Source organism: Heterocephalus glaber, unplaced genomic scaffold (genome assembly GCF_053883595.1).
Source record: "Heterocephalus glaber isolate CG9 unplaced genomic scaffold, H.glaber_assembly_v1.0 deba00001606, whole genome shotgun sequence".
In the NCBI taxonomy this organism is placed as follows: domain Eukaryota; kingdom Metazoa; phylum Chordata; class Mammalia; order Rodentia; family Bathyergidae; genus Heterocephalus; species Heterocephalus glaber.
In genome coordinates, this window is record NW_028258377.1 from 10883873 (window position 1) to 10897910 (window position 14038).

A 14038-nucleotide genomic window follows, 5' to 3' on the forward strand; every position below is an offset into this window, starting at 1 on the left:
CAGAGAGATCCTCAGCCTAAAGACAACAAGCCAATGAACAGTGTTAACTGTGTTAGTAATTAAATTATTAGATCATTTATGCAAAGGATCTGGCATATCCTTGCATTCACACTGTAGGCTGGCAAATGCTTATTCTGTCCCCAAAATACTGTACAAAACTTACTCCTTTATCTAGTATATTTAATCAATTAACAACCACAATATCTTTTTTTGTTTTCATAGTATCTTTATAAAATGAATTAGTATTTAATTTTACTCTAATGCCAATTATTATATAATAAAAATAGTTAATAGAAAGTAGAATTCAAAGTATTTTGGAGATAAGAAGCTATTTAAATCTGACACTCAAGTTTAAATATTGCATGTTTTCTCTTACATGAGAAACCCAAACATAAATAAAGAGCAAAATAGAGGATAATAGGAAGTAGGGAGATATTTTTCAAATAGGAAGGGGAACTAGAGATGGAGGAAGGGAAGGGAAAAGGAATGAAAAAAAAAATTGAAGAAAAAAATGGAAATGAAGGCTTTGCAATTGGGAAGGGGAATAAGAACTGCAGAGAGTAGAGAGGGTGGGAAAGGAAGGGGATGAATAAAGAATTAAACGTGTGGGCCAGGGACTTAGCTCGGTGGTTTTGCCACTTGCTGTGCAGGTGCAAGGACCCGAGTTCGATCCCCGGTACCAAAAAAAAAAAAAAAAAAAGAATTAAATGTGTTACGTATAAATTTCCCACGTTAAATGTTATCATTATGTAGCATGTACTAACAAAAAATAATTTAAAAAGGTGATTTTATAGAGTGCTAAAAATTTTATAAGTACAATTAAGTAAGCCTCTGTATCTGGACTTAGATTTTACTCTTAATTTTCAATACTATGTAAAATATATTAATACCAAGATGAATCAGATAAAATGAAAACAATATAAAGCTATAAAGTAAAAGGCATAACTTAAGGGATCCAAGTTTAATGTTACAAATTTATTTAGTAAGCCAAAATATGACTTTAAGGAAGGCTGAGGAATCTACTAAAAAACATCTGTAGGTCAGTCTATCAACCATCTAATCTAACATAGTGTCTGTGCCACACTAACAGATTTCTGGCTATTCCAATTTCTTACACTTTTTCAAATCATTCTGCAGCAATCCATTCAGACAGTTTACAAACAATAAAAAGTCCTAAAATATTTTAGCAAGGTATCTTAAAATTTACATTTGCATAGGTAGACAGCAGCTAATCTGTCAACCATTGGCAGGTGGTTACCAGATGGGCATCACATCAGGGAACCACACCCTTCCCAGGTATTTAGAGACTTCAATGTGAATTTCTTCTAGGCTGTAACTGTCATCAGGGATCAGAACTTCTTCCATGATAGAAAGCTGGGTTAGCCTTTGCCCACAGAGTCTTACAAACTGAATGAACGCACTGCAGCTAACTGCACATTCACTGAGGCCTAAGGCCGTTAAGTTTTTACAGTGTTCAGCAATACAAATAAGTTCGTTATCAAGAGGCTGAAGACCATTAGCACATACCACTAACTCTATTAGTCGAGGACAGTTATGACCTAGCCGCCCGAGAATGGCTTTGCTCACTGAGCGACCAAAATAAAGGTGAGTAACAGGGGTTTCTTCTTTGAAGAATGTCTCAAATTCTTCTTCATATACAAAGAAGTACATAACAACATTAACTCCTGGGGAGTGTTTAATAAGTGCATCCCAACTGTGTTTTTTAATAGAATGAAATTCCATCTGTCCAGGATTTTCACTTACAACATCAATTCGAAGATGTTCAAGATTAACATGAGTCTCGCTTGAAAGCGCTAGGAGAAGCTCATCACTCAGAATGTAATAATTCAATGCCAGTTCTCTAAGGCCTTGACAATGGTCAGCCACACAAAGGATTCCTGTGGGAAATGGGAAATTTTCTTAACAAAGAATCATACCAGTATATTTTGTAAATTTAAATTTGATACTAGTTATTCACTATTTCCTACAACAGAGATCTAATGATTTCTGAGGAGATAGTTTTGAAGATATTAACTATACAGATAATACAAAGTACATATCTGTATATATAAACTCTTAAAATATTTGTGAGAAGCAATTTACATTATATATAGCTTGAAAATTAATACTTATTTTGAATAAAATCACTTTAATGAATTACGTTTCACAAGCATTTAATTTTTAATAAGAAATTCTAAAGCTGTGTATGTTGGTGCATGCCTATAATCTCAGCACTCGGTGATGAGGCAGAAGGATCACAAGTTTGAAGCCAGCCTTTGCTACATAGCAAGTTCAAGGTCAGCTTGAACTACACAGCAAAGCTCTGTCTCAAAAAACAAAAGAAAAAGTCCACTGTTACACTTACTATAAAAAACATTCAGTATTAAAAAAAATATAACCTACCATCAGATGAAACATGAGGGCAGCTACTCATTTTTAGGAGTCTTAGAGTGTCACTATTATTGGCCACAAGAATCTTCAGTGAAGGGTCATCTACTGGTGTGTCTTCAATTTTGATTGACGACAATGATTTTGAGTTGATGAATACAACCGTAAGTGCTGACACAAAATGAGACTGGGATAGCACACAGAAAAAAAATGTAGGAACACATTTAAAATTCTACACCTTCAACCAAAACTAATTCATTAAGAATATGTCAACATATGCAAATAATAACATAGTAAAATCAATATATTACTGTTTTTTCATAGTACCATTAGCCACATTTTTAGAACAAAGTGCAGTTTTATAATTGACAAAGGGAATATTAAGAGGAAAAAATTTCCAAAATTTCATAAATCAGATTTTTTAGTTATTTCCAACCTTAAGAATCTGGTTTTCAATTTTAAAAGGATATAATCATATTTATTTCCTAGAATAAGGGTTGACAAATTGGACCAAATTGGACCACTAGCCAAATCCAGCCCACAGTCTGTTACTGTATGAGTCACGAGCCAAGAAGAATTTTTACATTATTGAAGTATTGTTATGGTTTAGATTTGTAATGTCCCCCCAGACCTCATGTTTCAGAAGTGGGGCTTTTGAGGGGTGAATGGATCATGGCCATGAGGCTCAATGTGCTACTGGAAGGTGGGGCCTGGTCACAAGAGGCAGGCGTGCTCTGGAGGGGTGTGTTTCTCTCCCAGCTCCTCCCCTTCCCTCTCGGGTACCAGGCTAGCATGACATAAGCAGCTTTTCTCTGCAGCAGGCCCTTCTACAGTGCTGTTTCTGTGTTTGAGCCTGCTGAATATGGATATAAACTTCTGAAACTGTGAGCTAAAGTAAACCTCTCCTTTAAGTTTAATACCTGCAGGTGTCAGGTATTTTGTCCCAGTGACAAAGAAAGTGGTTAAGTGTTGAAAAAAAATTAAAAGAATAATATTGTGTGATATGAAATCTGTAAGATATGCAGAATTCAGTGTCCATAAATAAAGTTTGGCCGACAGCCATGCCCCTTAATGTATGCATTGTTTGTTTTGGCCTTACACAGCAACACTGGAACTGAGTATCTCAAGCAGAACTATATGGCTCTCAAAGCCTGAAATATTTAATTTTTAGACCTTTTCAACTCCTTCCCTAGAAAAAATAAAATTTTATATATTTTATTCACTCCTATATTTCCAGACCTAAAATAATATCTGGTTCATTTGTATTTTCCTACAAAAAATATTTGTAGGAATGGAGAGAGGAGGGGAGGGAATGGATTTTACAATCTTTGGTAACATACTTTTCCTAGCAAATTACCTAAATGAAATACATCCAATATTTACATGCTTTAAAAATTTAAAAACTGAAGCTTGTATTTTGACTTCAAAATGGGTAGATTTTTAGAAGTTTTCAGATCTAAGAATAGGAAGTTTGGAAATCATGTCCACCAGGCATGATCACTTTCCCTTTTCAAAATCAATTTGGATTCCACTAAAGGATCTCTTATCCCTATTAGAATAACTAAACTGCTTATAAGTGCTAATTTATTTATAAGAAGTATACTGATTTACACTAATTATAAATTGGCTTATATGAATTTTCACATCGTGATGGGCTAAACTTCTACTAAACATCATGGTGCCAAAATTATTAATGAAATATGTTACTTTTTCTTGAAGAAATATCAGGTTTATTTTTCCCTTTAATTGAATTGCTTTAATCTTAAAGGACAGTTAAGCTTTAAAGTACATATTTCATTATAATAACAATGTATTTGCTTAGTATTTATTATGCTTAGCACAAATGATATAATTTTACCCTAGTTTTCCTTAGTTTCTAAGTGAAAAAAACTGAGTCTCAGAGAGAACCCCAACTTTGCCAGAGGCAACAGAGCTCACTTTAACTGAACACAGGGCCTGAGATGAAGCTTGCTGCTATCTGTTCTGGTGAAGCCAGCAGTGATCCTAGAAAGCTGGCCCTGAGGCCGACATGCGATTGTACCCACAGCTTTTAGGGCGTAAGAAACATTTAAGGCATATGTCATTCTACAGTTCTTAAACAAGGAGACAAGTATTTAAAGTGTAAGTTTCCATCTGATTGTTTATATTACTCTAATTCCAAAATGACCCATTTTTTTTTCAGTATATCTCTTTAAAAAGTAAACATGCTGGAAGAAAGGTTCACTAAAAGACAGCCAGCCTCGACCCAGTTTGAGAATGCAAAGATGCTGGTACTCTTTTGTTCTCTACAATGGAGCGGAGGTGGGGGGTGGGGTGGGGTGGGGGGTGTGTTCCCATTAGCCAGTTTTATAGACAGCCACAACTTAATGCTTACCATACATCAGGCATTATTTTAATTCTGGGTTTAATATGTTAAAATGGACAGGTCTCTTCTTTTAGTGAGTTTATATAGGAAGAAGAGAATAAATAATGATAAATAAGGTGGCTTCAAATACTAAGGAATGACAAGATAAAATACTGTAACACAGCAGAGGGGTGCTAGTTTAGCAAAAGGGGTTCTGGAAGGCTTCTCTGTAGAGAGAACTCTTGAAGTGAGCCAAGTAAAGATAGCAGTTTCTGTGACCAAGGCTGCTGCTGCTTCCTATAACCATTTATCTTTTCTTCTTTGCTTTCCATTCTCAATTTTTAGCTGGGTCTATTGCCACAAAAAGATTTCCTCCTTTTCCTGAAATGTGGTGTGGTCCCAGACTGAGACACACAGTATTATGGGTACTTACAGGAAGTCTCTCTGAGAAGGAGAAGGCCTTTCACTTTGTTTTTCTCCTTCTATGTAGGTGCCTAGAACAAGGACAGGATCACAATGGAGCTCAGAAAGCCATCTCAGACAATGAAAATGACGAAAACACCTTGGGGAGAGGGGAGAAGATGAAAGGAGCCTAGGCTCCCAATAACTTCATGCCTGCTTTGGACGTTTTTCACCTGTGGATTTCTTTAATGCAAAAGAAGTAAACTTTAGTCATACTTTTTAACCCACTGCTGGAGTTTCTATGGAGTTTCTACTATAAGAACTCCAGCAGTGCTCAAACTAGGATAGTTCACTTAGTTAAATCTTATACTCTTCCATCTCCAATGCAGAGGCTATCGAATTACAGGAAAAATATCTGAGGTTGCCCTAATACACTCCATATTCAAAATAACTACATAAACTAGCCCTTGAGAATGGTAAACCTAACATCTAAATTTTATATTAATGATACTGTGAAAACAATTACTAAAATTACAAAATAGAACTAAAGACTGAAAACATAGATGAAGTACTTAAACAAAAGTAAGTGCTAATCAACATAAAACTGCTGTAAGTAGAGTAGGACATGATCTGTCATTAGGGAAAGAATTCTTTTTTCTTAGTTTGGCAATATTTAAGAATTTACTCTATCTCATAAAAAAGCACAGTATTCTTACCTTTGACACATTCATAAAACTTGGCTTGGCTGTTGAAATCAGTCCCAAAGTCTGGATAGAACAATTTACCAGCTGAGAAAGTATATCACAGGCAATTTCAGCTGACTCAGTACTACTGTCAACCTATAAAGACAATTTTTAATCTGAACTTTCTGAAGATAATTTATCAGAGAGTTATTGAAAATAAAATTATTTAATAGAATTCAATTGAGAAATATTATCTATTCCTTCAATCAATATAAAAGAGTATTTTCTTCATACAGAGTGTCTCATAAAGTGAGAAATGGAGATAAGGACAAATGAACTTCACAAAGATTTCTTATTTTCAAATCTTTTTATAATACCATCCAGATGAAGAAAACTGAAGGTTAAGTTACTCAGTTACAGTTCAAGTTCTACATTTCAATCTACACAATAACAGAGAAAAACAAGAAATACTCTGGGACAAAAATTCTGGAAAATTTACTGAGTGTCTTAAGGATCCATATATATAAGCATGTTAATGAAATGTAAACTGATGTTTGTATTTAATGCTTCCTTCTCTTACCTTGAAGCTGACATATTGAAGATGTGCAGCATGCTTTTTAATGATCTGCTGAATGAGATCAGGATGAGTGGACTTAAAATATGAAGTAGCTGACTGGTTCAGTTCAAATTCAAACTTTCTCCAAAGGTCAGGGATATGAAACACTTCATTCCATCTTCTACATATAGAAGATGCTCGAGCCCGATCTATTAAAGGAAGATACTGAAAAATTCGTAGTACCACATGGTAAGGCAAACTCGCCCAGTCTTGGAGAACAGTGTACATGTGGGTCTGGCCAAGGGAAGGGCAGAGCCCAAGTTTGGGCTGTTTCACTGCTGGTGAAGACTGGATCGCTGTATTCACAACACAGAAGTCACTCCTCTTCATTCTGTAAATATCAGAAAATGTTAGGTGTTTGATATTTTTAATATTTCCATCAAATATTTACACTCTACCTGTACAGAATAATATTAGAAAATGGGAAATGATTTAATTAATTCAAATTTACTGATAATCTTCCACTTCCACACATTGATAGGTACTTCTTTGTGCTAGTAATACTAAGATAAGGAAGCGCAAACCTATTCTTAAAGCTATGATCAGATGGTAAGATGCAATGATACACAGTATGACTGAGTTTGGGACAAGCTTCAGTATAAGAAAAAGAGAATGGTATGTGAATGAATCTGCACGTGGGAGAAGTGGTTAGGGAGGCTTGAAAGAAGAAATGTCCAAGGAAGCAAATGTTTATGTCCCAGTTTTTTCCTCTGGTCAATTATAATTTCTTACTATGTCCTACAAAGAAGGAAGCATCACACTGCAATTCTGCTAAGAACTCCTGGGAGGTCTTAATCACAGTACAGTGTAATTAGAAGGATAGGTCTGGGTTAGTCTTACGCTAAGCTACTTACTAACCATGTGATCTTGTACGAGCAGATTATGCTTTAAGCCTCAATTTTTTCATTCATAAAACAGAGGTAGTACTCATCTCACAAAGCTGTGGTGAGGACTGAAGTACTTTATATGCCGGCACATAGTAGGTATTTAATGAATTTTGCAGTCTGTGTTGTTATACTACATTGTCCAATGACTTTTTTGGAATTATTTTCATTCCTTAAGTCAAAGCATCCTTCTAACAAAAATGTAAATGATGTGCAACAATTTTCATACAACATCTGGTACACAGGAGCTCTAGGGAAGGTGGGTTTATCAGGAACAGAACTCTGTGCAAGCACCACACCAGATCCTCTCTAGTTAGTAACAAATAGCAAGAGAATGGGCATTTTTTCTCACCCTCAAAGAAAAGAGGAATCCACAGATATTAGGTTGGAATACAGCTAAGTTCCAACAAATCTGAAATCCAAATATACCCAAATATGTTTGGTCATTTTTTATATATATCTTATATAGGAACCCAAATAATTTTAAGTATTAATTATTTGAGAAGCAAAATAATGGCAAGAGTGGTTTTGAATTTTAACTCTGTTTAACACTCCTTTCACACTTCAATGTTCGGAATGTATATATGGAATATTCATTGTCATAACTGAAACATACTTTCAAATCTAATGAAATATCTATTTAATATATAAATATATCTGCCGTGCGATTCACTCAGTCTGATGTGAAACATTGGATCCCAGAAGCAGGACTGACCTATGAAATCACTGAATAAAATGGAAAGTCATCTTTAAGGCTTGAAAACTGAGATGAAAAATAGAAATAATTGCAAAATTGTATCTCAAGTATCAAAAAAGAACTACTGTATACATTTTGTTTGAATAAACCAGTTATGCATAGGGGGATATAATAAAGAATACATAAATTGCTGATTACCAATAATTCAAAGCACATGTCACTGATCTACTCTTCAATGCTAGTTCCATAAAATAGGTAAAGGAATGGAAGCTGGATTCTAAATTCAGATGCAGAGCATAGTCATTAACATTTTGCTTGTTATCAATTGTATTTGGTTAGCCTATACAATGGATAGTTAAAATTTCAACTAAACTATCAACAAAAAATTAAGTTATCCCTAATATCGTATACTAGAAAAGCACTGAAGCCAAACATAAAACAAAGAATTCACCTCAATGCCAGGTTAGAAAACTGCCTCACAGTTCTCTAAACAAAGGGCTTATGATATATATTAATTCTGATTGTATGTAACATGATTCTTAAAATAATTTAGTAAAGTCATTAAACTGCCAATTGATTGACAACAGAATCACCATGAATAAGTAGTATTATGTGAATACCAATAATTTAGTAAAAATAACGTTTTAATTTTCTTTTCCTTGTGAACATTAATTTTCAGATCATAAAACTCATCTATTAATTATAAATTTCATATAAACAATTTTATGACTGTGCATCAATAAAATATATTTTAGAACACAGGACAAGTTGATTTTTATTGCCTTGAAAGCCCTGACATAAAAATTCCAGCATAAATATATGTAACCATTTAAAACACTTTTTAAACCTAAGAAACTGATTTTTTTTTTCAAGCCTTTCTTACCTAAAGAAGGCTTCCAAGTTACAGTTCACTCTGACCCAGTGAAATGAAGCAACTGCTGCCATGAGGTACTCACCAGCATCCATCTGATTTCACTTCCTATCTTGGCAAAATACCACAAAACACATGTATCAGAATTATAAGTAAACATCCAGTAATTTTTATGCTTATGTTACTTATATATCATTATATACATTGAAGGATTTTGTTAGGAAATTAATTCCAGAACTACTTCCTGTCCTTAAAAAAAACTAGCCTGGTTAGTGGAAATACTCCAATACTTGCCAGGAATGATATTTGAAGTTCTACTAAGGCTATGGATTAGACAGACAGTTAAAGGGCTCTGAGAATCCACATTTTAATAGCATCTACAGAGAGACATTAGAAAATATTTAAGACAGTTACTGACTACATTTATTTGTTTATAGGTTATGTAAATACTTTAGTCTTAGTTTTTAGCAGCACATAACACCACCACAGTTACAATAATCAAATAGGCAGAATTACAATTTCTATTACCTTATCATTGCCATATGAATACAGTTTGACTGCTCTGCTATTAATAGAATGTATGATTCTGATATAGTGATAGATTTGGCATTGATTTCTGCATACTCTCTTTGAGGTTTGATCGATTTCAGGCAAAATGACCTGTCAGAATTGGGAGCAAAGTTTACAAAAATGAAAGAAAACAGTACTAAGTCTACACCAGGATAAAACCCATGGCTTTGGCATCATAGATAAATGTTGTAAGGAAGGAAGGAAGGAATGAATGAATGAATGAATAAATAAATAAATAAATAAATAAATAAATAAATGCATTCTGCTTTTGTAAGTCAATCTCAACTACATAGAGGAGGCAGACAAGGCAACCTATTTATCCACTAAAGATTTGTCTTAAATCTCTACCTTCTACCCCTTCCAGTTGTTTTTTTTTAGGTAGAGTCTCACTGTGTAGCCCAGGCTGGCCTCACAGTGATCTTCCTGCCTCAGCCTCTCAGGTGCTGGGATTACAGGTGTGTGCTACCACACCTGCCCCCCTCCCTCCTGCGAATTCTACTCCTAAAGTAGTGGTTTGAAGGACAGACATGGGAATGCATTTGGGCTCAAGATCTGCAATCTGATTTCCTGCTGCTGTCAGTTCTTCCGTTATTAGCCAAATCACTGTTTCCAGATAACAGTAAGGGTGGCCCTTCCTCCTTTACACTGTATCCAGAATAAGGGTGAAAGAAGCTTCACCTTCAGGGAAGCACCCAAATAAGAACAAGACAAGACAAGTAAATGTGTGCTCCAAATCAGATGACAATTTTATTTACTGTAGAAGCTTTACACTGACTTCTAAATATAGCTTATTCCTGTGTCTGTCACCTATTCTTTTTACTTCCAAAAAATTTATTAACATATACATTTTATGAGGTACACTGTAATATTTCAATACACACATACAGCCTGTACTGATCAAATTGGGGCAATGAGTATTTTCATTTCCTTATCATTTCTTTATGCTTGAAGCCTTTGAGCTCTTTTTTTCTGGTTCTTCGTAAGATATATATTCTTGTGAACTCTATCATCCCACTGTGCTGTAGAACACGAGAACTTCTTCCTTCTCCCTCACTGTGTCTTAGTGCCCATTATCTAGCCTCCCTTCATCCCTCTCCCTCCTCTCCTTCTACCCTACAGCTTCCACATGAGGCAAACACATGGTATCTGTCCTTCTATGCCTGGTGGCAGGCCATTCTTTTTTCTTTTTTTACTCTTTTAAATGTTTTATGAAAAAATAAAACAAAATTTCATAATCAAATAACAGTTATTACACTGAGTATCATTATCTTCAAAGTAGTTACTCAGAGTATAAGACATAAACCAAAAAGATTCTTACAAAAAAGAAACAGTAACACTAGTCTTTCTTTGCAATGAACTAAGATAAACTAGTAGTATAAATGAAACCAACTAGCATATATATATATTGAAATATTTTTAAAACAATGGAATTTGTAATTTGGGGAGATATTTGAACTATTGCCTATTTCCTATTTATCTCTCTTCTATTTTGTTCCTGATTTGTGTTTCTTATATAAGAGGAACAGTGCGCTATTTGAGCTGGTGTGTCTGAATTATTTCACTTAACATTACGTTCTCAATTTGTACTCATTTATCTACGAATGCTTCAAGTTTATTATTCTTTATAGCAGCATAGTACTCCATTGTATATAAATACCACATTCCCACTAACAATGCAGTATAGTTCCTTTTCCCCCACATCCTCGCCAGCATTTGTTATCATTAGATTTTTTTTTCTATGACAGGCATTCTTTCTGGGGAAAGATGGTTATCTCAGTGTAGTTTTAATTTGCATTTCTCCAATGGCCTAAGATGATGAGCATTTTTTTCATGTATTTATTAACCACTTGTACATTGGAGAAGTACCTATTCATTTAAGTTGCCCATTTTTTGACTGGGTCTTCTTATTTTGGGGGGTCTAATTTTTTTGAGTTGTTTATATATTCTAGGCCATTCTTTATGCTAGAGATTACTGACCTAGGCTGTTAAGGATACATAAATGAGGAATTGCTAGACTTAAGACTGATGGTGCACTAATATCTATCTTAGATCAGGTTATTAGTCTTCAGGATCAGGTGGGTTACTTCCCTGGTTACTGAAGGAATGAGACTGCTGCCTCAGAGTCACTATCCGGAATTACGAGGGCTGGTAGGGGACAAAATCAGAATATAAGACCCAGTTAAATTATAAACCATACTTCTGAAAAGGGAGTTGGAAACTTAGCACAGTTCTAGAGCATGAAACATGTTTAGTGACATATAGGAACAGTGTGATAACGCAAGTTCACTTAATATCTATGCTAACTACCTTGACCCAAATTACGTTTTTATTTGTTTCATAATATAGTATATCAGGTGATCATGTGAATCAGATTCTCTACAAGTGTCTAAGAAATCTCCCACAGGAATTAGAGGGAAAGTTCGTCAAACAGATTAGATGGCAGACTGCTGGGACATCTAAAGCCAACCAGGAGTAGCAATGGAAGCAACTATCTGCACCACCACCAAGTGCTTCCCACAAAAAGCACTTCAAAATGCTAAAGTTTTCAATTTTCCTAATAATAGAGATAATATGTAAATACTACAGATATTAGAATGAAGATTCAAAACTATCTCAGTGGGCTAGATAAATTTGTTAGAAGCAGTAAGAAGAAAATGAACAAATAATTATCAAATGTCCATTTTTAATCTACTTTCTACAGTGGCACGCTAGGAAAGCAGATTGCTAAGAGGTCTAGAATCCCAGGCACTGGTGCAATGCCAGGAGAGGCATATCCTAGAAAAAGTCTGAAGACTTTCCCTCCAATAGAGCACTTTAAAACACACAGCTTTTTAGCAAAAGAATCAGCTGTGTTAAGGAGCTAAATATAATCCAAGCACAGGACAAAACATAATTTGTTAGAATGTTGTCAAAAAGGTTTATGTTCTTTGCAGCCCACATGACCTCCAAGTTCCCTTCTAATTCTAAAAGCTACAGTTTTTTTAAAATGCCCAAATCAAATGAAAACAGGTTCAAGGAGAGAAAAGATTGAGTACTGATATTGTGCAATTCTTTCCTAAGACAGTATTTGCTATCTTTTTGTTCTCACATTTATTGACGTTAGCAATTGTCTACGTACTCCCAAGCCTCCCTCTGGTATGAAGATATATTTTTAATTTCAGAATAGGTTATGTTTATTTTTAAGTAAACCATATGAAGACTCAAACTTGCTAAACATACTTGGATTGAAAACACCTTTTGAGATGCAAGAAAAGGGATGCACAGAACCTGAAATGGGCAATCTGTTAAAATCCCTGAATGAGGGGGGACACTGAGGCAGCTCTTTCTGCTTCACTCCTCAACCTCTGCCTCAGACGCAGAGAGAAAAAGGGGCTGGAGGACACCAAGCCAGGCCCTTGACAGCGAAGCCTTGTGCAAAGGGGCAGAACCCATCTTAGTACAGAGGACACTAAGTATCTAACAATTAATGGAAATGATTTATGGAATTATTTGCAATATTTTTCTGGGAGAAAATGGTCAGAATTTATTTTCCAATTTCAAATTTTGGGAAAAGGGGTTTTTTTGTTTTTGTTTTTTTGTTTTTTAAATCACACCTACCAAACACAAAAACCGGAGGAGTATCTGAAAGCGTAGTGGTCCTTTCCATTCACTGAAAAAGGAAAGGGTGAAATTTTCAAGTCTCCTGGCAGCAAATATAAACTCTTACATTACAGTATTAGGCTCCTATAAACTAAAATACTTCAAGAAGTTGTGCAAATGCAACCTCGTGTAAAACTCAGCATTTTCCAGCAATCAGATATATCAGAAATAACAGTAAAGACAAGCTTGAGAGAAGAGGTGAAGATGAAACCCGTTCTAGGCTTACCCTGCAAAGATCCACAAGTGGCCGAATCCAAGGAACCTGGGTCCGGGGACTTGTCACTGTAGGAAAAGAAACATGGAAAGGAACTCACCATCTGGGGCCTCACACCGCACACCGGACCCGAGTCCTAGGCGAACCAAACTCCGGGTTTTCCGGAGTTGGGTGGGGGGAGCTCGGCTTGGCCAGGCTGGCTGCAGGGTCGGTTCAGGGGACGGGGCCAGCCGAGAGATGCCCGAGGCGACTAAGATACGAGGGCACGCTTCCCGCCTCACACCGATACCCGCGTGGCTCTTCCAGACCGGCCTTCCCCGCGAACCCCAGTAGGAAACGCTACCTTTAAACAGAACCAGTCCATTTATTCCGCGCGTTTCCGGCGTCCGCGAACCGGATTGGCTGAAGTCCAGCTGTCCCGTCAGCCCCAGGAGGAAGCTCCTGGAGAGCGCTCGGGCCGACTGGCTGACTGGGGGGCGCGCGGACCCTCACCCCAGTGCGCAGGCATCCAGCTCTCACACCCAGAAGGCCCGGAGCGACCCCGCTCCCCTGCCACGCCTTTCCCGGCCACTAAGTGCCCTTTTTGGTCGCCGTGGGCTACGGGGAGTCTATTGGGGGAGCGAGTGGGGAGCTTCGTGTTTGCTAGACATCTGCTAAATCTCTGCGGCCACCTGTCTGGACAATGGAAGGTCGTCCTCTCCAAATAGAGGTGACTAATGGCACCAGTTTC

At 36.3% G+C, this 14038-nt stretch overlaps 1 protein-coding gene across 1 annotated transcript; it reads right to left on the reverse strand.

The window, feature by feature from the left end:
- Positions 1-954: 954 nt before the first annotated feature.
- Fbxl21 (Putative F-box/LRR-repeat protein 21) lies at positions 955-13314 on the reverse strand. Its single transcript, XM_004836205.3, has 5 exons — positions 8898-13314; positions 6398-6764; positions 5851-5973; positions 2404-2575; positions 955-1898 (listed from the first exon to the last, which is right to left on the reverse strand). Exons 1-5 carry the CDS (start codon positions 8978-8980, stop codon positions 1255-1257), a joined length of 1389 nt encoding a protein of 462 aa, XP_004836262.1. The 5' UTR covers positions 8981-13314; the 3' UTR covers positions 955-1254.
- Positions 13315-14038: the final 724 nt, after the last annotated feature.

What these genes read in the sequence shown, in the direction of transcription:
- Fbxl21 (XM_004836205.3), bottom strand. Translation starts at nt 8,980, where the DNA reads ATGGATGCTGGTGAGTACCTCATGGCAGCAGTTGCTTCATTTCACTGG. An exon ending in GTTTTATGAATGTGTCAAAG is followed by an intron (nt 2,576 to 5,850) that starts GTAAGAATACTG and finishes GTGCTATCCCAG; the next exon opens with TCTCATTTTGTGTCAGCACT. An exon ending in CCCTCATGTTTCATCTGATG is followed by an intron (nt 1,899 to 2,403) that starts GTAGGTTATATT and finishes CATTTCCCACAG; the next exon opens with GAATCCTTTGTGTGGCTGAC.